The following is a 27,635-nucleotide window of genomic DNA, read 5'->3' as shown; positions in this document are numbered from 1 at the left end:
GATTTGCTCTTCAGTGTTTGGACTCTCAGTAGTTATTTTTAAACCACACTGAACTGAGCTAAACTGAACTTAAAGACTAAAAATTGAACTACACTGTTCCAATTTACTATGACCTTTTTTGTGAAGCTGCTTTGACACAATCTACATTGTAAAAGCGCTATACAAATAAAGGTGAATTGTGTATAGCCATACACCCAAAGTGCTTCACAATCATGAGGTGGGTCTGTCCACATCACAACCAGTGTGCAGCATCCACTTGGATGATGCGAAGGCTGCCACAGGACAGCAGCTATAGGGGGAGTGGAGAGACAGTGATAGAGCAAATTCAATGGACGGGGATGATTGGGAGGCCATGATGGGTAAGGACCAATGGAGGGAATTTGTCCTTGGGATTGAGAGTCAGGACCTCAGTGTAACGTCTCATCTGAAAGACGGCACTCACTGACAGTATAGTGTCCCCTTCACTATATTGGGGTATTAGGACAGACACAGACCGCAGATTGAGTGCCCTCTGCTGGCCTCAATAACACCACTTCCAACAGCAACCTAGTGTTCACATGTGGTCTCCCATCCAAGTACTGACCCGGCTCAACCTTGCTTAGCTTCAGTGAATAACATTTCTTGGGCTGCAGGGTGAAGCTAACTGTCTAACTATGGTATTGATGTCCAACAAAAACTTTGCAAGTGTAGTTTAAGTGTAATTTATAATTCTTTCTCTTGAGTGTTTATCCATTGTCTGATATCTTTTTCAGAGTGCCCTTCACCAAAGGTTTTATTTAACTGCAGTACAGCTCGACCAGACCAACATGGACTGAAATGTAAACCAACTTGTATGCAAAAGATAGAAAATTGTGTAAGCCCAGTTTCCAATCTTGCCTTGTTTTTAAATGTATCCATTCATATTGTTAATATGTTTTGAGGTTAGAGTGGGTTCTTGTGTGTAGTGATTGAGGGGTGTTAATTGTTAAATCCTACAAAACACTACAGGAATTTTTTTTTACACAATATGCCAAATCCTCTGTGGCTTTTGATTGAATTTAGTGGGTTTTATTGTAGCCAAAATGTAAATGTATGTGCTAATGTAGACAATCGCATTCAGAATTTTTTAAATCGTCAGATTAGGCATGAAGCAAAATGTTGCAACTATGTGACCACAAAAAAAAAAAAGGATTCAGAAATATTAAATGGTCACTTCAGATTTTTTTTCAACCTTTTTTTGCATACTGGATATGAAATGTCTTTGAAGTATATACTACCCTGGGTGTGTCAGAAAATCTTTTTTACCCACTTTACCCTTTTCTCTCAATCTTGATTTACTGTCTTGTTCATCCACAGCTTTCACAGACATGTGAATCGGGCTGCCTGTGTCCTTCAGGTCTACTGGATGATGATAGAGGAAACTGTGTTGAAAGAAAAGACTGTCCATGTCCTCATGGTGGACAACTTTACCAACCAGAAGCTGAGATAACTGTAGACTGCAATAAGTGGTAACAATAAGTTTCCATGGCTAATAAGAGTTTCATTTAATGCTAGATTGCATAAAAATGTCACATTTATTACTAAGCCAAATTATCATAAAATGTCCAGAATGAGGTTAATACTTAAATTCTTGTAAATACTTGAATGTGATTTGTCTTTTTCCTGGTAAGACACATTTTATACACCAGTACCAAAATACCAGTAAAGTTGGTGGCCATTTTTTTTTATCAAGGAAACTACACATGCATCACATTGCTGAATGAAAAAGAAGATATGGTCTAAAGCACTAAATCTTGTGCATCAGACAGAAAAAACAGTAAAAGTAGCAGTATTAATTGGCTAAAAGCAGAACTCTTATGGCAGATTGATCTGTCCTTGTACAGTTAATCCCATTTTTGTGTTCTTTTTTCATGCACAACAGATAATTTACTGGTTATACTACAACATATCATTATAATATTAATGATGCCGTTTTCCAAAACTTGTTTACTGTTGTTTTTTGAATGGGCCCTTTTCAGACATGACTTTATAGCTGTCTCATTTGAGAGGATGCATCCTCCAAAGGATGCAGACTTCAAAGGTGAGTCCTTCGAAGCCCACATAAGCTTTGAAATGAGACGATCTAGCCTACATAAGACAGATCTCGTCACCAGGCAACCGTAACAGCTGCCGTTAATAAGCAGTAATAAAATTTGTAATGACTTTTTTCAAAGTGATTAAACTTTAAACATCTAAACTTATTTTAAGCAATCTGAAGGCAAAGCAAGGTTTACAGAAGCTGGAAATACATTTCCTTTGATCCATATGTACACAAAAATGTAAACTGTCGATAAAATCACTTTTAAGTGGGACATGTCGTACTACTTTTGGTTTTTAAACATGTGTTTAGATATCCAAGTAAAATAAAACCTAATTCATACATTTAATCTGGAGTTTTCTTTTAAAATGCCCTGCCATTATCAGCATGCAATGAATGATGGGCTGCAAAGGATGCACCAGTTGTATCAATCATTATCTGGGAAACAAAGGACACATTTTGAAACTGCATTTGAAGGAGCCTTTTTGAATTTTTTTGAAATCAGACAGCCTTTGTTGAATATGACTCGATGACTTGAATGTATCCTTTGGAGGGAGCAGCCTCTGGAATGAGACACAGCTATTGTTAAAGTGCTATATTCAAAAAACGCGTTAATGTCTTTATTCAACAAATTCCATATTTGCCCCTCCACATCAGTAGTGTATATTTGTTTTGTTAAACTATAATTGCTGCTACTTAGCAAACACTCCTCTCCTGGGGCCCGAGAATTCCTGTTCCCCTTCATAAGAGAACTTCTACGTGTGTCTGTATAAACAGACTTTGGGAGTGCTTTAGATGACCAATCACTTCTGAAGATATGAAAACGGGCCAATGAAATGCCAATTGAATTGGCGGAGCTTAGCTCCACAGCTGAAACTGATGAGCCAATTAGTGCTATATCAGTCGGCTTGCTTCAGACCCGATCTGAGACTGAAGAACCCTTCTGCTGAGCTGATATCCAACATTGAAGAAAGCATTACCTTCACCAGTGCGGGGGAAGACGTTCTAGCGGTGGTCGAGCTGGGTTTCCCGTCCCCTTGGCGTTTCGCTGGTGACCTGAAAGAGCAGTTTTCTGAAAGAGCAGAATTCCTAAGAGAGCACACGGTCGTGCAGTGCGTCTTTTTAAAGATGTCATTTTCGATGTCACTTCAGTGTGTTTCTGGATGCAGTGATTTCCTTGCCCCGGATGACAGGCACAAGTATTGCATCACATGCTTAGGGCTCCAACATGTTGATGCGGTGCTCGCTGACAGTTCTTGCCTGCATGGCGATGGCTTGACTGTTGCGCAACTGAGGTCACGGCGAATTCTTTTATTAGGGCAAGTCACCCCTGCTGCTCCCCGCAAAGCGGTTAGCACTCGGGCAGGCCTGAGGGTTACAGTGGGGGCTAATCCGTCGCCTACAGGCCCGTGGACCCCTCGCTCCTCATCAGTGCGCTCTGTTTTTGCTTCAAGTGCAAGCACTGGTCCATCCCCCCGGTTGGCCGCGCTTTCATTAGATGACACTGGGGACGTGATGTCCATCGCTGCATCGGAAGGCGGGTTGACATGCTCCGATGAAGATCCGGACCCCCTGCTACCCTCTGGGGTTGTCATTGAGGTTTCGAATCGGGAATCGGACATGTTAGCCGTGTTATCCTGGGCTGCTTCGGCCGTGGGACTGGAGATGGCTTGTCCTCCAGAACCGCGGCCGGATGAGTGTTACTTGGAGGGGTCCACCCAAACTCCCTTCTAAAGCGTGCAGGTTATCTGAGTCTCTCACGGCCAGAGCCTACACTGCTGCGGGCCAGGCCGCCTCCGCTCTGCATGCTATGGCCACCTATCAACGCTATCCAAGCAGAGAAGCTGGCCGAAATGCAGGAGGGCGGTTCTCCCCCAGGCTTGCTGCATGAGCTCTGCACGGCAACCGATTATGCTCTCATGACCACCAAATCGACTGCTCGTGCCCTGGGGAAGTAGATGGCCACATTAGTGGTCCAGAAGCGCCACCTCTGGCTGAGCTTGGCTGATATGAGAGACGTTGACAAAGCTCGCTTTCTTAACGCTCCCATATCCCAGGCTGGCCTGTTCGGTGACACCGTTGGGGAATTCACGGGTTGGGCGACACCTAACACATTCGCGAGGTTCTATAACCTTCAAGTGGAGCCAGTTTCCTCCCGGTTAATGGGTAGTCCCCATCAATCAGGGGGAATTAAGATCGGTGTCACAAACGCTTGCTGCGCCAGGCTCCCTAACCCGGAGATGCGTGTGCTTTTCTTACTCTACTAGTAAGTTCCCCTTCCCAGGCGAACCCTAGAGAATTCCTCCGAGGCCTTCAGCCTTGATTCAGCGGAGGAGTCGAGTGCATGGCTCAGTGTGCGGTTGGTATGCCCATTTGGTCTACACGCATATTGAGGATCGGTGCCAGCTATGTGCATCCCCATTTGGTGATGCCATATGCATTATTACCATGGTGTGTTCCCCCTTATTAGGCGGTCCCGTGTCTTCCCTAAACCGCTAACCAGCTTATCATATGTAGCACTCCCCCTTATTAGGGCTAGTCCATATGTCTCTTTACCATCAGGTCTCCCCTTCTAGGGTAGTAGGTGGTCTCCGCTGCGTCCTCCCCCTTCGGGGACTTGCATACTTTCCCAACTTACTGTCGTATTTTTTTAAATCCCTAGTCTATATTAGCTAGGTAAAAGCACACTTACAAACCCCGATTTAAAACTTTTATTCCCATGTAATGGTAATATGTTGGGCCTAGGGGACGTTGGAAGGTTGCGCTCTTGGTGATGTCAGTGTGCTCATTTTTTGCTTGGCAAACTACACATCAGGAGCGCGACGGGCTTAGCTGCTGTGGCGCTTTCCATACAGTCTCTCAAAGTCTGTTTATACAGACACACGTAGAAGTTCCCTTATGAAGGGGAACGTCCTGGTTACGTACGTAACCCACATTCCCCGAATAGGGAACGGAGACGTGTGTCTCCACTGCCACAGCAACTGAGTCTCCAGCTGGGAGCTGAGCCATCAGCTCTTAAGCAGGCAAATTCTGATGAGCTGGCTCTAATATAGCTCTAATTGGTCCATCAGTTTCAGCTGTGGAGCTAAGCTCCGCCAATTCAATTGGCATTTCATTGGTCTGTTTTCATATCTTCAGAAGTGATTGGTCATCTAAAGCAGTGTTTCCCAACCCTGTTCCTGGAGGCACACCAACAGTACATATTTTGGATGTCTCCAATATCTGACCCATTCATTTCAGGTTTTGGAGTCTATTCTGATGTTATGATAAGATGATTCAGGTGTGTTTGATTAGGGAGAGGTTGAAAATGTGGACTGTTGGTGTGCCTTCAGGAACAGGGTTGGGAAAAACTGGTCTAAAGCACTCCCAAAGTCTGTTTATACACGTCTCCATTCCCAATTCGGGGAACGTGGGTTACGTAAATAACCAGGACGTTTCAAACATTTATTGCTAGCAGGTAGTCTACCAATAAATGTAAAACCAAAATAGATATTATAGGAAGTCTAAAATATTTTTAAAAACATAGCAGATGTAGATAAACTATTAGAAAATAAAAGACTGGTATCACATTTATTCAAGCTGATTCTGTTTACAGCACTTGTCAATATGGAATATGGACATGTACAGAAAATAAATGTCCAGGCACCTGCACTATATATGGAAGTGGACATTATAAAACTTTCGACAATCAAAGGTTTGGATTCCAGGGATCCTGCAGTTATATAGCGGCTCAGGTACCACCAGACAAGCACTTTTATTGTTACATTGTATGTGCTTCTTTATTTTGGCTATGCATCCTAATGGAGCGTTCACACCAGATGCGGTTTTGCACAAATATAACGTGATATCCACGCATAATTAGACGGTTGAACGCTTTGAGTTTACTTGCTTCATTCGCATGTGAAATTCACTTCACAACAGATGCTGATTCATGTCACGGGAAAGGCATCTGTCTGCCTTGTGACTCCAGTTTCTTTGCTAAATGGCTAACATGGATATTAAGGAGAGAGTACTGTAGTTCTTTATGGGGTTTAGGAACTTTGAAAATTGTGTAGATTCTTTCGGTGGCATGTCTGGGTCCATCATACACTTCAGAGGCTCAGCCAGCTCTGTGAGATCATTAACTCCTCCAGAAGCTGCATCAGGATGACAGACTCTTACAGCGGTACTTATAATTGGGCCGGTCCCAGTTTGTTGATCTGTTGTCCCGCGTCGGCAGGAAGATTTCCCCACGGGACACCAACAACAGGCATTTCGTCATAATCATGCCACTACTGGAACAATTTCTGATTGCTTAAGCTGGCACGAATGTCCCCCAAAGTTTAGATTCACACACGTTAAATGTGCGCCCAAAATGCTCAATTAGACATCCTGTGGTGCTATCCATGCAAATAATGCAATCGACTTAATGACGCCATTGATTTAACATGTAAATCACTCACGTTTAACACTTTATCTGCGTCTGGTGGTAACGTACCATAAGATATGCTACCTTTGGAGGCACTAGATTTAGTACAGTAATTTTTGTTAACGAATATATCACCATTTAGATGACAGAACAAATATATTTATATAAATATTATATTATTATATAAATTGCTGCTGTTTGTAATGTAACATCTGGTTTTTAAGGATACGTGTGGAAATGGGACAGGAATATTTCAAGTAATAACTGAAAACATTCCTTGTGGAAGAACAGGGACAACATGCTCCAAGTCTGTCTTTATTCAATTTGGGGTGAGTTTTGGTCAATGAATGATAGCAGAACAAATCTGAATAACGTGCAAAATATATCGTCAGATCATTCTGAATTTTTTTTTTTATCTTACAGAGAGCGTCCCTACACCTTTCAGATGAGCTCGTAACACATTCTTTTATGGAAAGTGGTTTACTAATTAGAAAAATTGGAATGTACCTTGTCATTGATACTAACATTGGGCTGACAGTTTTGTGGGACAGCAAAACCACCATCCACATCATTCTGCAACCTGAGTACATGGTGAGTGGACAACACTGCATATCCACATTCATTAATGTCTTTAAAATGGCCAGAATTAAATTTAATTAATTACAGTAGGCTACATGGCAGATCATACTGCTGTGGTGACCCCTGATAAATCAGGGACTAAGTCAAAGGAAAGTGAATGAGAGAGGGCCCATAGGCTACATCACGCCTGCACATAATTAAATGCGGACACAAATCAATGTAACAGTTGCAGTGGTTCTCAATTCCAGCACATATTTTGCCTGTTTCTCTTGTAACACACCCGATTGAGATAACCAGCTCAGTAGGTGACAGCTCCAGCCATGAACTCTGTTTCGATTGACAAGGTACCATTTGTTACCCCTCAGCATGGGAAATTTTTATTTTGCCTTGGAACGTTCAAGATTTGTGCTTTGCTATAGACTGAGGTGTCATTAACTCCGACAAAACCTACTAGAGAAGTATGAAATCATTAACCTCTGTAAAATAAATTATTGAAATTCACATACATTAAAATGTTTGATTGAAACATACGTTCCCTCCTTAGTCCACTTTGCAGGATGCTTGATCTCCAATTGGAACAGATGGTTGCTTTGCCTTCTCTGGCAGTCCGTTATCCATAATAGCCACTGTACTGTATTTTTACTATCCAGGTTTTATTGCATCATGCTTTTGCTGCTGTCATATAGTAAATCAACAGCATTTCTGAGGTGAATTTGAATGACACCATGTGTATTGCTCATGTTAATGGCATGTATGAAATGTGAAAATGAAATTTAAAAGGTGAAATAATATAAAACCATAAGTCTATAAAAAAAATTATATTGACTTATCAACAATGACCTATACCAATGAATCGGCCTAGCTGCAGAGTAGCAATGAGTGCTTTTTCTTCTTGCAGTTATTACGAAAGAGAACTTAATTTTGGTGATTGAACTCCAGATATACGTCTACTGCTTAGTATCATTAAAGTGAGCTACATTAATGTGATCTTTGTATTTTCACAGGGAAAAGTATGTGGCCTATGTGGAAATTTTAATAGAGATGGAAAAGATGACTTCACCACTAAAGGTGGAGTGCAAACTTCAAATATAATTGAGTTTGTTGACAGCTGGAAGCAGAAAACCTCCTGCCCTGATGCTGTACCAGACTTTGACCCATGCTTTAAAAACCCCTATCGAATGGAATGGGCTGTATTGAAATGTAGCATCATAATTAGTGATACATTCAAAGACTGCCAAAAAAAGGTACAGATTGAAACCCTTTTGAATCAATAAATGAATTTTCAAATAGTTTTGTAAACAGTGAACGGAATTACAGCATGTATAAAAAGTATTGATAAGTATTCTCAACATTTTTCTCAGATAACATATTTTGGGTGCTTTTGACTTGAACAGATACCAGTAACAACCAAGCTAAGCCATATATACTGTACAAAGGAAACAATACTAATTAGTTTAGAAAAGAAGTTGAAAAAATGAAAGAAAAAAAAATGAAAAGACACAGTATTGAACTCATGAAGAAAATTTTCTGTAATAACGTTCCTAAGGTATGTGTAAGATTTTTTATGTATATTTTTTTTTAGGACAACAGTATCCTCAGCAGAAAAAAAGTATCCAAAGATGCCGTTTTAAATTGTAAAGAAATCTGTGTTTTTGAAACCAATGAAGACAGCAGAAGTCAATGATTCATTTGAATTATTTAGCCTGACATCTTTACTGCTCCAAAATATTATAAATCTTTAAAAAAAATTATATATATATTATTTTCAAAGAGGAAAAAAAATTGTCTTTTACCCAGACATTTTAAGAGAATATATTTTAGAGCAATAATCACAATACATTGATACCGTGAAACTGTGATATTTTTATCTAAGGTTATCATACCGTCAGAATCTTGTAACCCATGCCTAGTCCTAATACCTACATTGCTTGGATGATGAAAACAGGGTGGAAATTTCAGCAAGACAATGATCCCAAACACAGAAAAGGAAACTCTCAACTGGTTTTAAAAAAAAAACTGCTAGAATGACCTGACTTGAATCCAGTAGAAAATAAAAACAGACCAAAGATCACAGACGCGAAGCACAAAACCAGCAAGATTTGATAACTTTTGAAGTTTGGAAAAAAATCACACATGGGCAATGCATGTGACATTCTCTATACAAGATGCCCTTGAGGCTGTCATAATTAAAACAGCCTTTTATACAAAGTATTAAATATATTTCAGTAGTTCAGTACTTTTTCCCTGGTGTCATATCATTGTTATTACACTTAACAAATTTTTCAAGTTTTTCAGGTTTCATGTCACAACTTCTTTAGTAATATATTTACCAGGAATCAATACTTATTTTACCTGCTGTACATGTTCTCGCAGGTGGATCCAACACCGTATTATGACAACTGTTTGAAGGACACATGTGCATGTGACACTGGTGGAGATTGTGAGTGCTTGTGTACGGCTGTGGCTGCTTACGCTCAAGCCTGCAATGAGGCTGATGTTTGTGTGAACTGGAGAACACCTGATTTTTGTCGTAAGCATCTTTAATATTATTACAGATTATATATTTGTAATAGCTGAATGGCTATTTTATGCAGATTCTGAATATTTAATCGTTGCAGTTTCACAGAAAATATAATGCGGTTATTGTATTTACACATGCTCGTACATTTGTATATTTTCCCTGTCAGCTGTGTACTGTGACTACTACAATAAACCAGGAGAATGTACGTGGCATTACAGTCCTTGTCATCCACCTTGTTACAAGACCTGTCTCAACCCTAGTGGTATCTGCAATAACACTTTACCCAACCTGGAAGGTAAGCTTAAAGACTGAGTATTCATGATACTTGGGCTAGGAATCGAGACCAATGTGGCATGTTGGTTCAACTTTGATTATGATTCTGTTTTTTTTTTTCATCAATATTAAAAAAAAAACATTCATGTGCTACTATAACAATAAAGCCCTAACAATTGCAGGGCACCAGACAGCAACCAAATGGTGGGACTGAATTTTTTTAGAGGTTGCACTGGTGATTGCAAAATTGACATATAATTATAATTAATGCGCAGAAGATTACATTAACAGCTCATCCAATAACTCTCCGCTTTTGCTATCCCTTCCCAGACATACTATTATCCTCTTAGGTACAAACACTTACTCGTTATCAAATCTATGCCATATCTATTCTGATATGATGATCACATGTACCAGTGCTTTTAGTCCGAATGTGCACAGGAGCCGGTTTGCTGCATATTATTTCTGTCAGTTTAAGTTTCATTATTTATTATGCACGCTATTTTTATGTAAAGTGTTGCACTTAATCAAGCAAAAGCATGAATTGATAGGCATTCGCATTTAGACTACTTCTGGAATATATGAGGATAAGACAGGTTTTATTGAGCATTTTGGTGGCTATGTGATCATTTCAAAACTACCGGCTGGTCATTGGGCTGCGCCCGTCCATTGGTCAGCGTCAGTCTTGTTATCTGGATTGGTGTGTTCCACACGTTGCCTCTCATCGAGTTAAATGTCAGACTGCATTGGCTCAATTCAGTGTGTCGAATTGGTGTTGGGTCGTCAGCTGAAGAGGGTACTCTGACTGAGTGTGAAGTAGTTAAGTGCCATAGCAAGTAAAAGAATCAAGCCAAGAAGAAACACAAAGTGGCCGGCTGTAATTTTGTTACATTTCTTAAATATTTGCAAATTATCAATCATATTTGCAGGAGCAAAGGACAATTCTAGTGGTAATGGTACAAAAGCTGCCTTTTTATGCTTTGCACGCAAGTGTTGGAAGTTACAGTTTCCTAATGTGACGAGAAAACAGATTACTGCCCTTGCAGTACGAAAAGACAAATCCTCCCATGCAGGTGCAGAAAGTTTACTGTTGTTTCAGTTTGCTGCCATCCACTTTGTGTGTTCATGGGCAGCTTCTTGGTCCAGACGAGACGACATGATAGACAAAGTAAAGCAACGACACAGTTGGGTTTTGTCGATGCTAGTTGTTTGGCATTGGTTTGGTGTGTATCAGCCCTTAAATTTACTCTACTATGCCTAGTTCGTCTGACTGTTTTGTTTGTCGAAGAAATTTCATCTTTTTCAACTTGGTATTGTTTATTTAAACTAAAAAAAAATTCTTCTCAATTTTTTTTACCCAGACCTATGTGGTACACAATAAATGTTTCATTGTCTTATGTATACTTAATGTACAGTATATTACATATGTAAAGCACGTTCTTTTATGATTGCCAAGGTTAGTAGATAGTTGCTGAACACTTAGAAAGTGGATTTTTTGTATGTATGTTTGTCTGCACTGTTTTAACTATTTGATTTTTTTCAGGATGTTTTCTGACATGTCCAGATGACAAACCTTTTTATGATGAGGAAAACCAAGTCTGTGTGAAGGACTGTTATATCAGTACAACTATTTCAACATTTACAACCACGTCCACAAGTCCACTTCCTACATCTAGTCTTATGCCATCAGAAATACCATTTACAACTAGTATAACTCCTGGCACCACACCTAATTCAACATTTTCCACCACATCCGTTACAACTTCTTGGAATCCATCTACAACATCAGAAAATCCATCTACAACTAGAACAAATTCTGGCACAACCAGTTCAACATTTACAACCACTTCTAGAACTACTACCACTCTGACAACATCTGCAACATCAGAAATACCATCTACAACCATTTCCAGTACTACAACACTGACACCATCTACAACATCAGAAATACTATCGACAACTAGTACAACTCATGGCATATCACCTACTTCAATATTTACAACCACTTCAAGTACTAAAAGTGCTCTAACACCATCTTCAACATCAGAAATACCATATAGAACTAGTACAACTCCTGGCACAAGATCAACATTTACAACCACTTCTAGTACTACAACTCCTCTGACACCATCTACAACATCAGAAATACAATCTACAACACGTACAACTCCTGTCGTAAGACCTACTTCAACATTTTCAATCACTTCTAGTACTACACCTCCACCTTATACAACATCAGAATTTCCATCTACAAGTAGTTCAACATTTCAAACCACTTCTAGTACCACAACTATACTGACGCCATCTATAACATCAGAAATACTATCTACTACTAGTACAACTACTGGCATAACACCTACTTCAACATTTACAACCATTTCTAGTACTACACCTCCACCTCTGCCTTATACAACATCAGAATTTCCATCTACAAGTAGTTCAACATTTATAACCACTTCTAGTACTACAACTACTCTGACGCCATTTATAACATCAGAAATACTATCTACTACTAGTACAACTCCTGGCAAAACTAGTTCTTTATTTACAACCACTCGTAGTACTACAACTCATCTGACACCATCTACAACATCAGAAATACCATATACAACTAGTACAACTCCTGGCACAACTAGCTCAACATTTATAACCACTTCTAGTACTACACCTCCACCTTATACAACATCAGAATTTCCATCTACAAGTAGTTCAACATTTAAAACCACTTCTAGTACCACAACTATTCTGACACCATCTATAACATCAGAAATACTATCTACTACTAGTACAACTACTGGCATAACACCTACTTCAACATTTACAACCACTTCTAGTACTACACCTCCACCTCTGCCTTATACAACATCAGAATTTCCATCTACAAATAGTTCAACATTTATAACCACTTCCAGTACTACAACTACTCTGACGCCATCTATAACATCAGAAATACTATCTACTAGTATTACAACTCCTGGCACAACTACTTCAACATTTACAACAACTTCAAGAACTACAACTCATCTGACACCATCAGCAACATCTAAAATACCATCAACAACTGGTACAACTCCTGGAACACCAACTTCAACATTTACTACCACATCAGCCATTGCTACTACTCCCCTGATGTCATCTACAACATCACAAATACCATCAACAACTAGTACAACTCCTGGCACAACTAGTTCAACAACATTTACAACCCCTTCTACAACTACAACTCCTTTGACGTCATCTACAACATCAGAAATCCCATCTACAACTAGTACAACTCCAGGCACAACTAGTTCCACATTTACAACAACGCATAGTACAACTCCTTTGACGCTATCTACAACTAGTGCAACTACTAGCAAAACTAGTTCCTTATTTACAACCACTCATAGTACTACAACTCCTCTGATGCCATCTACAACATCAGAAACACCATCCACAACTAGTACAACTCCTAGCATAACTAGTTCATCAACATTTACGACCCCTTTTACAACCACAACTCCTTTGACACCACCTACAATATCGGACAACCCATCTACAACTAGTATAACTCCTGGCACAACAAAGTCAACATATACAAGCACTTCTAGTACTACAACTGCTCTGATGTCATCAACAACTTCAGAATTACTATCTACAACTAGTACAACTTCTGGCATAACACCTACTTCAACATTTACAAACACTTCTAGAACTACAACTCATTTGACACCATTAACAACATCTAAAACACCATCTACAACTAGTACAACTCCTGGAACACCAACTTCAGCATTTACTACCACATCCATTACTACTACTCCTCTGATGTCATCTACAACATCAGAAATACCATCGACAACTAGTACAACCCCTGGCACAACTAGTTCATCAACATTTACAATCCCTTATACAACTACAACTCCTTTGACACCATCTACAACATCAGAAATCCCATCTACAACTAGTACAACTCCTGGCACAACTAGTTCAACATATAAAACCACTTCTGGTACAACTACTACTCTGATGTCATCTACAACATCAGAAATACCATCCACAACTAGTACAACTACTGGCAAAACTAGTTCAACATTTACAACCCCTTTTACAACTACAACTTCTTTGACGTCATCTACAACATCAGAAATCCCATCTACAACTAGTACAACTCCTGGCACAACTAGTTTCACATTTACAACTCATAGTACTACAACTCCTCTGACGCCATCTACGACATCAGAAACACCATCCAAAACTAGTACAACTACTGGCAAAACTAGTTCCTTATTTACAACCACTCATAGTACTAGAACTTCTCTGATGCCATCTACAACATCAGAAACACCATCCACAACTAGTACAACTCCTGGCATAACTAGTTCAACATATACAACCATTTCTAGTACTACAGCTCATCTGACACCATCTACAACATCAGAAATACCATCTACAACTAGTACAACTCCTGGCACAACTACTTCAACATTTACAACAACTTCTAGAACTACAACTCATCTGACAGCATCAACAACATCTACAATACCATCTAAAACTAGTAAAACTCCTGGAACACCAACTTCAACATTTACTACCACATCCATTACTACTACTCCACTGACACCATCTACTACATCAGAAATATCATCTGCAACTAATACAACTTCTAGCCGTACAGCTACTTCCAAATCTACTCCAGCTGTTGTTACTGGAAACACTAAATCTACCACTTATGTATCTACAAAACCTCAAATTGCCAATTTCACAACCTCTACTACAACTACACCTGTGTCTACAGAAATAACCTCTACAACTAGTACAACTACTAGCAAAACTAGTTCCTTATTTACAACCACTCATAGTACTAGACCTTCTCTGATGCCATCTACAACATCAGAAACACCATCCACAACTAGTACAACTCCTGGCATAACTAGTTCATCAACATTTACAACTCCTTTGAGTCCATCTACAATATCAGAAAACCCATCTACAACTAGTACAACTCCTGGCACAACAAGTTCAACATATACAAACACTTCTGGTACAACAACTACTCTGATGTCATCTACAACATCAGAAATCCCATCTACAACTAGTACAACTACTGGCAAAACGAGTTCCTTATTTACAACCACTCATAGTACTACAACTCCTCTGATGCCATCTACAACATCAGAAACACCATCCAAAACTAGTACAACTACTGGCAAAACTAGTTCCTTATTTACAACCACTCATAGTACTAGAACTTCTCTGATGCCATCTACAACATCAAAAACACCATCCACAACTAGTACAACTCCTGGCATAACAAGTTCATCAACATTTACAACCCCTTTTACAACCACAACTCCTTTGACACCATCTACAATATCAGAAAACCCATCTACAACTAGTACAACTGCTGGCACAACAAGTTCAACATATACAAGCACTTCTGGTACAACAACTACTCTGATGTCATCTACAACATCAGCAATACCATCCACAACTAGTACAACTCCTGGCACAACTAGTTCAACATTTACAACCCCTTCTACAACTACAACTCCTTTGACGTCATCTACAACATCAGAAATCCCATCTACAACTAGTACAACTCCTGGCACAACTAGTTTCACATTTACAACTCATAGTACTACAACTCCTCTGATGCCATCTACAACATCAGAAACACCATCCAAAACTAGTACAACTACTGGCAAAACTAGTTCCTTATTTACAACCACTCATAGTACTAGAACTTCTCTGATGCCATCTACAACATCAGAAACACCATCCACAACTAGTACAACTCCTGGCATAACTAGTTCAACATATACAACCATTTCTAGTACTACAGCTCATCTGACACCATCTACAACATCAGAAATACCATCTACAACTAGTACAACTCCTGGCACAACTACTTCAACATTTACAACAACTTCTAGAACTACAACTCATCTGACAGCATCAACAACATCTACAATACCATCTAAAACTAGTACAACTCCTGGAACACCAACTTCAACATTTACTACCAAATCCATTACTAGTACTCCACTGACACCATCTACTACATCAGAAATATCATCTGCAACTAATACAACTTCTAGCCGTACAGCTACTTCCAAATCTACTCCAGCTGTTGTTACTGGAAACACTAAATCTACCACTTATGTATCTACAAAACCTCAAATTGCCAATTTCACAACCTCTACTACAACTACACCTGTGTCTACAGAAATAACCTCTACAACTAGTACAACTACTAGCACATCTAGTTCCTTATTTACAACCACTCATAGTACTAGACCTTCTCTGATGCCATCTACAACATCAGAAACACCATCCACAACTAGTACAACTCCTGGCATAACTAGTTCATCAACATTTACAACTCCTTTGAGACCATCTACAATATCAGAAAACCCATCCACAACTAGTACAACTACTAGCAAAACTAGTTCCTTATTTACAACCACTCATAGTACTAGACCTTCTCTGATGCCATCTACAACATCAGCAATACCATCCACAACTAGTACAACTCCTGGCACAACTAGTTCAACATTTACAACCCCTTCTACAACTACAACTCCTTTGACGTCATCTACAACATCAGAAATCCCATCTACAACTAGTACAACTCCAGGCACAACTAGTTTCACATTTACAACTCATAGTACTACAACTCCTTTGATGCTATCTACAACTAGTACAACTACTGGCAAAACTAGTTCCTTATTTACAACCACTCATAGTACTACAACTCCTCTGATGCCATCTACAACATCAGAAACACCATCCAAAACTAGTACAACTACTGGCAAAACTAGTTCCTTATTTACAACCACTCATAGTACTAGAACTTCTCTGATGCCATCTACAACATCAGAAACACCATCTACAACTAGTACAACTCCTGGCATAACTAGTTCCTTATTTACAATCACTCATAGTACTACAACTCCTCTGATGCCATCTACAACAACAGAAACACCATCCACAACTAGTACAACTCCTGGCATAACAAGTTCATCAACATTTACAACCCCTTTTACAACCACAACTCCTTTGACACCATCTACAATATCAGAAAACCCATCTACAACTAGTACAACTCCTGGGACAACAAGTTCAACATATACAAGCACTTCTGGTACAACAACTACTCTGATGTCATCTACAACATCAGCAATACCATCCACAACTAGTACAACTCCTGGCACAACTAGTTCAACATTTACAACCCCTTCTACAACTACAACTTCTTTGACGTCATCTACAACATCAGAAATCCCATCTACAACTAGTACAACTCCAGGCACAACTAGTTCCACATTTACAACAACGCATAGTAGAACTCCTTTGACGCTATCTACAACTAGTGCAACTACTGGCAAAACTAGTTCCTTATTTACAACCACTCATAGTACTACAACTCCTCTGATGCCATCTACAACATCAGAAACACCATCCACAACTAGTACAATTCCTGGCATAACTAGTTCATCAACATTTACGACCCCTTTTACAACCACAACCCCTTTGACACCACCTACAATATCGGACAACCCATCTACAACTAGTATAACTCCTGGCACAACAAGTTCAACATATACAAGCACTTCTAGTACTACAACTGCTCTGATGTCATCAACAACTTCAGAATTACTATCTACAACTAGTACAACTCCTGGCACAACTAGCTCAACATATAAAACCACTTCTGGTACAACTACTACTCTGATGTCATCTACAACATCAGAAATACCATCCACAACTAGTACAACTACTGGCAAAACTAGTTCAACATTTACAACCCCTTTTACAACTACAACTTCTTTGACGTCATCTACAACATCAGAAATCCCATCTACAACTCCTGGCACAACTAGTTTCACATTTACAACTCATAGTACTACAACTCCTCTGATGCCATCTACAACATCAGAAACACCATCCAAAACTAGTACAACTACTGGCAAAACTAGTTCCTTATTTACAACCACTCATAGTACTAGAACTTCTCTGATGCCATCTACAACATCAGAAACACCATCCACAACTAGTACAACTCCTGGCATAACTAGTTCAACATATACAACCATTTCTAGTACTACAGCTCATCTGACACCATCTACAACATCAGAAATACCATCTACAACTAGTACAACTCCTGGCACAACTACTTCAACATTTACAACAACTTCTAGAACTACAACTCATCTGACAGCATCAACAACATCTACAATACCATCTAAAACTAGTACAACTCCTGGAACACCAACTTCAACATTTACTACCACATCCATTACTAGTACTCCACTGACACCATCTACTACATCAGAAATATCATCTGCAACTAATACAACTTCTAGCCGTACAGCTACTTCCAAATCTACTCCAGCTGTTGTTACTGGAAACACTAAATCTACCACTTATGTATCTACAAAACCTCAAATTGCCAATTTCACAACCTCTACTACAACTACACCTGTGTCTACAGAAATAACCTCTACAACAAGTACAACTACTAGCACATCTAGTTCCTTATTTACAACCACTCATAGTACTAGACCTTCTCTGATGCCATCTACAACATCAGAAACACCATCCACAACTAGTACAACTCCTGGCATAACTAGTTCATCAACATTTACAACTCCTTTGAGACCATCTACAATATCAAAAAACCCATCCACAACTAGTACAACTACTAGCAAAACTAGTTCCTTATTTACAACCACTCATAGTACTGGACCTTCTCTGATGCCATCTACAACATCAGAAACACCATCCACAACTAGTACAACTCCTGGCATAACTAGTTCATCAACATTTACAACTCCTTTGAGACCATCTACAATATCAGAAAACCCATCTACAACTAGTACAACTCCTGGCACAACAAGTTCAACATATACAAGCACTTCTGGTACAACAACTACTCTGATGTCATCTACAACATCAGCAATACCATCCACAACTAGTACAACTCCTGGCACAACTAGTTCAACATTTACAACCCCTTCTACAACTACAACTTCTTTGACGTCATCTACAACATCAGAAATCCCATCTACAACTAGTACAACTCCAGGCACAACTAGTTCCACATTTACAACAACGCATAGTACAACTCCTTTGACGCTATCTACAACTAGTGCAACTACTGGCAAAACTAGTTCCTTATTTACAACCACTCATAGTACTACAACTCCTCTGATGCCATCTACAACATCAGAAACACCATCCACAACTAGTACAATTCCTGGCATAACTAGTTCATCAACATTTACGACCCCTTTTACAACCACAACCCCTTTGACACCACCTACAATATCGGACAACCCATCTACAACTAGTATAACTCCTGGCACAACAAGTTCAACATATACAAGCACTTCTAGTACTACAACTGCTCTGATGTCATCAACAACTTCAGAATTACTATCTACAACTAGTACAACTCCTGGCACAACTAGCTCAACATATAAAACCACTTCTGGTACAACTACTACTCTGATGTCATCTACAACATCAGAAATACCATCCACAACTAGTACAACTACTGGCAAAACTAGTTCAACATTTACAACCCCTTTTACAACTACAACTTCTTTGACGTCATCTACAACATCAGAAATCCCATCTACAACTAGTACAACTCCTGGCACAACTAGTTTCACATTTACAACTCATAGTACTACAACTCCTCTGATGCCATCTACAACATCAGAAACACCATCCAAAACTAGTACAACTACTGGCAAAACTAGTTCCTTATTTACAACCACTCATAGTACTAGAACTTCTCTGATGCCATCTACAACATCAGAAACACCATCCACAACTAGTACAACTCCTGGCATAACTAGTTCAACATATACAACCATTTCTAGTACTACAGCTCATCTGACACCATCTACAACATCAGAAATACCATCTACAACTAGTACAACTCCTGGCACAACTACTTCAACATTTACAACAACTTCTAGAACTACAACTCATCTGACAGCATCAACAACATCTACAATACCATCTAAAACTAGTACAACTCCTGGAACACCAACTTCAACATTTACTACCACATCCATTACTAGTACTCCACTGACACCATCTACTACATCAGAAATATCATCTGCAACTAATACAACTTCTAGCCGTACAGCTACTTCCAAATCTACTCCAGCTGTTGTTACTGGAAACACTAAATCTACCACTTATGTATCTACAAAACCTCAAATTGCCAATTTCACAACCTCTACTACAACTGCACCTGTGTCTACAGAAATAACCTCTACAACAAGTACAACTACTAGCACATCTAGTTCCTTATTTACAACCACTCATAGTACTAGACCTTCTCTGATGCCATCTACAACATCAGAAACACCATCCACAACTAGTACAACTCCTGGCATAACTAGTTCATCAACATTTACAACTCCTTTGAGACCATCTACAATATCAAAAAACCCATCCACAACTAGTACAACTACTAGCAAAACTAGTTCCTTATTTACAACCACTCATAGTACTGGACCTTCTCTGATGCCATCTACAACATCAGAAACACCATCTACAACTAGTACAACTCCTGGCATAACTAGTTCATCAACATTTACAACTCCTTTGAGACCATCTACAATATCAGAAAACCCATCTACAACTAGTACAACTCCTGGCATAACAAGTTCAACATATACAAGCACTTCTGGTACAACAACTACTCTGATGTCATCTACAACACTAGAAATACCATCCACAACTAGTACAACTCCTGGCAAAACTAGTTCAACATTTACAACCCCTTCTACAACTACAACTCCTTTGACGTCATCTACAACATCAGAAATACCATCTACAACTAGTACAACCACCTATACTTCTACAACTCCTCTGATGCTATCTACAACATCAGAAATACCATCTACAACTAGTAAAACTCCTGGTACAACATCTACTCCAAGAGCCACCACCACTAGATCTCCTAAAACTACACTATTTACAACACCATTTATACCTCCAACACCACCACAACCTAACCCATGTTATGAGTGTATAAACATAAATGGAAGTTTCATCCCTGTTCGACGGGATTGTCTTCCACCGCAAAACATCACCTGTCAAAATCACCAGCCAAGCGTGCTGCTTGATGATGAGCATGATTGCTGCCCTTATTACGTCTGTGATTGTAAGTATGCTGTACTTCTCAAGCTCTACCTTTTAGGTTTTCATCAGGGTAATGATATCTATACTGATGTCCTCATTTTTGCTGTACACTTAGAAGAACTAATACAGTAGCAGAACTATTACTCTACATGCTGTTCCAAATATTTATGAAGGACATTGTGAAGACAGAGATATTTAAAAGTCTCTGTCTCTTTGAATCCATCTTACATAGTGGATTAGATCCTAGATTTTGACTCAAATGTAATTGGCAAAAAAATAAATAAATAATCCATACTCCAGTAAATGGAAAAAAAAAAGTTTTTTGAAGCAATAAAATGCTTGTGTGAGGAATAAATGGTATTAAATGGTATTATATTATACATATTATACATTACTGAACATCAGCTTATTGTGAAGTTTTTTCAAAATATATTTTATGTTCATCTGAAATAAATTTACTTACTAAAAAATCCTTTTATTTACCATATTTGTAATTATTCTAACCAATATGCATTGAGCTAAAGACAAAAAAAAAAATTATTTACAAAGTAATATCAAAGTTATACAGAGAAGATGGAAATGTTAAAATGTCTGTCTGATGACAACTGGAATATTTTTTAACAAAGGTTCTAATAGATTTTAGTGCTTGTTCCCTAACCTATTTTATTGTACACCCTTTACTAATCATAGGCTTTTGTCAAGGCTGGGGTGACTCCCATTACATTACATTTGATGGACTCTATTACACTTACCACGGAAACTGCACTTATATTTTAATGAAAGAATCTAGCCCTCGATTCAACTTAACAATCTACATTGAGAATGTCTACTGTGACCCTGCTGAGAACGTATCCTGTCCCAGATCTCTTATTGTGTCTTACAACGAACAAAACATTACACTTAGGAATCAGAGGCTAATGGGAGGAGCAAATCTAGAGGTGAGATTTACTGTTTAGCAGGACTGAACAAAGATTTTGTACATCTTTTCCCTTCATTGTCTTCGTTGGCTTTCTTTGTGCTTGTCTGTTTTTTAAGGCTCTAGAAGGAAATATTATGCTAGCACTGCCATATGATAATAATGGTGTGAGGGTTATTAGCTCAGACCTGAACTTATTACTGGAAATTCCAAAGCTCAACGCTTATGTACTATTCGGAATCACTGGCTTCAGCATCAATCTGCCATTCCAGTATTTTGGAAAAAACACAGAAGGCCAATGTGGTAAGCACACTAAAAAAATTATTCTTTGAGTTGAAATAGTTTAAAAAGAGGTCATATCAGATAAAAGAATATTTTGTCAATATTCCTGAAAAAATAAAGTATGATGTTGGATAAAACAATATGTGGATGATAATTTGGTTGTTGAAGTAAATGATCTTATACAGTAATAATAATAATTATTCCAAATAATTCTTACTAAGGAACATGCAACAACAACCAGAACGATGATTGCCCTGGATCCTTGGCAAACGACTGTAAAGTAATGGCAGAGAACTGGAATAATACAGTTTGCACTCAACCAGCTCCATTACCTACTCCTAACTCACCCCATGTCCACCCTGACTGCTACCTTCTTAACACCACGTCAGTTCATTCTGTTGGTGTAATTAAACTAAATTCAACAAACTTTTCATCTTGAGAGTGATATTTGCCTTTAGTAAAATTTCTTCATTGTGAACATTCTCAGGTTTGAAGCGTGCCATTCCCACGTGCCTCCTGAAAACTTCTTTTCAGCCTGCCAGTATGATAGCAGTAATAATCCTGCTGGAGTGTGTGCCACTCTGCAGAGCTACGCAAGCGTTTGCTCTCTGTTTGGGGTCTGCATATACTGGAGGAACTACACAAGCCAATGCAGTAAGTTCATGAATGAAACAAATAGATTTCATTTACGTTACATAAAATTCAGTAAAGCAATTTCAAGTAAATATTTTAAAGGAGCTAAAGTTTTGAATTAAGAGACTGTTCAAATTTCTTCTTCAGATATTGGATGTTCAGAAGATAAAGTGTTCTTGCCTTGTGGTTCATTTGAACCACCAACATGTAGAGACGGGTATGGCCTTTTTTCTTTAATAATTGAAATGTTTGTGGAAAATATATATGGTAACACTTTATATACAAGTGGCATAGTATTTGGCCAATATATATTTTTGCTTTCATTATTACTGCATTAAGATAGGATGTCAAATGTACATATTATTTATTTCCACCCAAAACATTCAGGCTCAGTATGGTCTCACTGACATTTAATAGTTGTTAAAAGAAAGCTAATCTTAGCAGAAAATTGGTATTGGTCTCTCTGGAATAATCCCAGGATTACAACATTAATGTGTTGATTCAAGTATTGCAAGTAACACACTGTAAAACATTTGCGTACAGACAAATGGAGAGCAACATTACAGTGCCCACAGAGGGCTGCTTCTGCCGACAGAACACAACACTCTTCACCAAGGAGTCTGGAGTCTGTGTGCCACAACCTTGTGGTGAGAAGCCATAGTCTCTGCCATATTACTATACCTCTTCATATACATAGATAGATAGATTGGTCTACATCTCAGATTAGAGTCTCACACTTGTTCACATGTATAACAGAAATTTGACTTGGTTATTAATAAACTGACATTTCACTACATTATTAAATATGCTGGGAGAAGAATGGGATGCTGGTTGAGAGCTTGCTGGTCCCAGTATGGGAAGTGGGAGTGCTGAGCCACACCAGCTCAAATTTGCTTACAAACAGCATGAATTTGTTGGTCCACCAGACCAGCATTGCAGCAGCTCTAACCATCACAAACCACCCTGGACCACCATAGAATTCATGTTGGTTTATGCTGGATTTTTCAGCATGGTGGTGATTTGCATCCCCTTGTTTTTTCTTGAATGAACTTTAAAATAAGAATGAAACAGTATATTTTCAGTGTACTGTCAAATGCTAACGGTCTAGTGCTTGAAGACTTAGCAACTTAGCACAAGTCTCCCAGAGACATTTAGGCATTTAAAGATACACTGAAACGTGCACCTGCATCACACACATTAAAGTCCCACAACCTGTTTTAAAAATATACCTGTCTTTTCTTCTAGGATGCTTGGACCAATCTGGGAAACCACGTAGGGTAGTGTATACAAGGATTAAAACCGTTCAATAGTCACTTCCTGAAGTAGTCAGTGTCCCTGTGGCAATCCATTTTTTTTGTTTGTTTTTGCACTGCAGTTTCATGAGCATTTTACGCACAACTGTGAGGACTGTGTCTGTGATAAGGCCAGGATGTCAGTGATCTGTGAATCCAAGAAATGTCCCGATGTGCCTCCTGTGAACTGCACTGAGCCCTTTATGCTGGTCAATGTCACGGATCCCTCAGAGCCATGCTGCAGCAGACAAGTTTGCAGTAAGAGGAGTTTGTTTCTTTTTAAAACTGGGTTTGGGTCAGCGCCAGTTGTGTAGTGGTTAGTGCGTCGACACATGCACTCTGGTGCTCACGGTGACCCGAGTTCGATTCCGCCTCGCGGTCCTATGCCGATCCTTCACATCTCTCTGCTCCCCATGCTTTCCTGTCAATACTCTCTACTTTCCTCTCAAATAAAGGTGAAAACCCCGAAAAAATAATTATATAAAAAACTGGGTTTGCTTCAGAATTACAGTGTTTACACTAAAGCTTCCTCTCATTCTGTTTCATGATGTAGATTGTAGCATGTGCCCATTTTCGGAGGAAAAGTGTGAGGTCGGATATGAACTAATTGTGCACCCTTACGGAGACTTCTGTCCAGAAATCAGATGTGGTATCACTATTAGTCCTAAACACTTCCATCTGCTTGTCTTTTTGACATAATGTGTGTCTTGTAATGTGTGTGTGTGTGTGTTGCTTTTACAGAGTCAAAAGAAGTGTGTGTCTACAACAACACAGAATATCAGGTAACTAAACACAGAATTGAAAAATAAATCTTTGTAAATTCAATTTATTTTGGCTTTTCATTTTAGGGTGGATGTGGCCATTGTATCCTAAGTGTATTAATTCAATCACAGATTTGTTTATCTTGTACTGTAAACATTTTAATCTGATTTGTTTATATGTGTTTTATATACATTCCGATTAAAATTTTTGCATTGTGTTTCAGCGTAGATTTGTTTTTGTTTTTTAAAACAGGCTGTAGTGTTTAAAAATAGAATTATCAATTTATTTTTGAGTTTAGACACCACTGGTTTACATGGTAATTTTTTATGCATCAGATTAGAAAAGGAATAAGCTACCACTTTCAATCCAATTGCAGAAATTGCTTACTTTAGCTTCTTATGGTTTCACTTTGTTCTCTTTTTTCCCTCTTTCTAGCCTGGGGGTAAAATTCACGTAGAGCCTTGTGTTGAATGTAACTGTGAATGGGATCCATGGACTGAACTATATCAAATGAATTGTTCTTATGAAGTTTGCCCTGATGATGATTGCTATGAGGTAATACCTACAGTTTAAGCTTGTGGTCAGTTTGCATTAGTGCTGCTGTCTGATTTGAAAATACAGGTCCTACTGCTCTAAAATAATAATTTTCTCTCCATAGGGGTTTGAATATGTGAAACAAGATGGAGAGTGCTGTGGAACATGTAAACTAATGAGCTGCATTTATTTTAGAGAGGACAACACTAAACACATTCTTCATGTACGTTTGACAACATTCTCAAACTTCTCTTTTATTTACTCAAACAAAACATTTGCATCTGTTCTTCAGTCTTGATGTACTCTGTCTTTTGTTAGGATGGAGATGTCAAGAATTTTACATGTGAAACTGTTTCCTGTCATGAAATAAATGGCTCATTTTTGATTGAGAAATCCAAAACAGTGTGTCCGTACTCGAGTATGCACGTCTGTGAGTATGTAAGTAGGATCTCTTTTACTTTCCACACCATATCAAAATTATAAATAAAATCATTATTTACCCACCCGGGAGGGTGTTAAATTTTCCTATACAACAAATGGTATAATTTTGAAAAATGACCTGCTTTTGCCCATCCAGTAAAAGACAATCAGCTATATAACTATATATATAAATATATATATATATATATATATATATATATATATATATATATATATATATATATATATATATATATATATATATATATATATTAGTGTTGTAGGCTAATTCAATACATTTACATAAAAAAACTACTTAAAACTCTTTGTGCAGATCTGAGCATGAATTCTTTTAGCTCCAACCTGCCAATGCAAACTACACAAATGCATCATTTGACAAGATGTCAAAGTTATAAAAATTAAAAATAAATAAAAATAAAAAGCATGAAACACAATGCTTACAAAGATTAATATTTCCAGACTGGAACTGTTGTCAAATGTTAAAGACAACTGACAGATGATTTTTTTTTAATAATGACTTGGTTTTCTATCCCTTTTAAATCCTCTCAAAATACAATAAATAGTAATAGCACTGTGCAAAAGTATTATGGCCCGTTTCCACTGAGTGGTACAGTTCGGTTTGGTATGCTTTTATGGCCGTTTCCACTGTCAAAAGTACCTAAAAGCGAACCGTACCGTACCACTTTTTGGGCACCCTTCGCAGAGGATACCTAGCACCCTTTAGGCAGTGAAAACGCAAGCCTGATAAAGGTGACCCATATCGTACCGTACTGTACCAGTCAGTGGATACGGGCCATTAGTGACATCAAGTACTTGGAATTAACATCAAGTCACTTGGGATTAAGATTTTTAGATTTCCTAACATTTCTTGGAATTTGCTTTGAAATGTAAGGTTGAGGCAACTGTAAAGTTATTTGGAATTTTAAAAATTAATTAAACATCTGTAGCATCTACTTTTGCTGAATTATTAAAACTACAGTACTCTATAAACTTTTTCACTCCAAGGGGTTTGAATATGTGACGAAAGACGGCGAGTGCTGTGGAACATGTGAACCAGTGGCCTGTATTTATCATTCACCAGACAACACCATACATATTCTCAAGGTACACTGGAAAGACAATTATAAGACATAAAAATATGGTTCTGAATTAATCATCACATATCTGTCTGTCATTTTGTTTAGGATGAACAAGAGTTTGAGTATAAATGTCAAACTATTACCTGCAATCATATTAATGACTCATTTGAGATTAACATAACCAACACGGAATGTATTCACTTGAGTTCAGAGGACTGTGTGTCTGTAAGTAAAACATCTAGCTTCAACTTATTGTCACACCAGTAGTGCAGTAATGACTTAGAAACTAGGAATACTTTAAATTTACCAATGCGCCATCTATGCGTACTTCAAAATATACTCTTTTTTTTTTTCTTTCAAAAAGATCCTTATGTAATTAATTTGAAAGAACAACTATGTACACAACTATGTACATCGGCCAATTTTTAAACAATAACACTTACAAGGTATAAAAGTAAATACACATTTTTCATATTGAAGTGAACTTAGTATGTACTGCTTGAGCATGTGCGAAATCCGTTTGATAGCAGGTGGTCATATGACATTTAACTGCATAATAACTACAGCACCAACACAACATTATGTTCTCAGTAGCTTTCCAGCTTCCTCTTGATTATTAAAATGAAATCATGTTAATCCACAGGGATTTAAATATGTGAAAAAAGATGGCGAGTGCTGTGGGTCGTGCGTACAAGTGGTCTGTATTTATGA

The 27,635-nt window shown here is 38.3% G+C and overlaps 1 protein-coding gene and 1 long non-coding RNA gene across 2 annotated transcripts in view; both read left to right on the top strand.

Annotated features, from left to right (window-relative positions):
* The window catches only part of LOC130219056 (mucin-2-like), a 35,321-nt gene extending 11,844 nt beyond the window's left edge, over positions 1–23,477 (top strand). Inside the window, exons 16-32 of the mRNA XM_056451326.1 lie at positions 753–853; positions 1,336–1,487; positions 5,652–5,790; positions 6,689–6,797; positions 6,892–7,055; positions 8,048–8,287; positions 9,417–9,573; positions 9,731–9,859; positions 11,381–11,592; positions 11,691–11,800; positions 20,892–21,007; positions 21,676–21,923; positions 22,021–22,204; positions 22,405–22,567; positions 22,671–22,837; positions 22,964–23,033; positions 23,360–23,477. Coding sequence (XP_056307301.1) covers positions 753–853; positions 1,336–1,487; positions 5,652–5,790; positions 6,689–6,797; positions 6,892–7,055; positions 8,048–8,287; positions 9,417–9,573; positions 9,731–9,859; positions 11,381–11,592; positions 11,691–11,800; positions 20,892–21,007; positions 21,676–21,923; positions 22,021–22,204; positions 22,405–22,567; positions 22,671–22,837; positions 22,964–23,033; positions 23,360–23,477 — 2,579 coding nt within the window. The remainder of the gene's footprint in view (positions 1–752; positions 854–1,335; positions 1,488–5,651; positions 5,791–6,688; positions 6,798–6,891; positions 7,056–8,047; positions 8,288–9,416; positions 9,574–9,730; positions 9,860–11,380; positions 11,593–11,690; positions 11,801–20,891; positions 21,008–21,675; positions 21,924–22,020; positions 22,205–22,404; positions 22,568–22,670; positions 22,838–22,963; positions 23,034–23,359) is intronic.
* Positions 23,478–25,556: 2,079 nt separating this feature from the next.
* On the top strand, positions 25,557–26,944 carry LOC130219366 (uncharacterized). Its single transcript, XR_008836054.1, has 3 exons — positions 25,557–25,627; positions 25,723–25,842; positions 26,851–26,944. It is a non-coding gene; the product is annotated as an uncharacterized LOC130219366 (long non-coding RNA).
* The last annotated feature ends 691 nt before the right edge of the window (positions 26,945–27,635 follow it).

This window comes from Danio aesculapii, chromosome 25 (genome assembly GCF_903798145.1).
Source record: "Danio aesculapii chromosome 25, fDanAes4.1, whole genome shotgun sequence".
Lineage (NCBI taxonomy): Eukaryota > Metazoa > Chordata > Actinopteri > Cypriniformes > Danionidae > Danio > Danio aesculapii.
The sequence above is the reverse complement of the archived record's forward strand: the minus strand, read 5'-3'. Positions and strand labels throughout refer to the sequence as shown.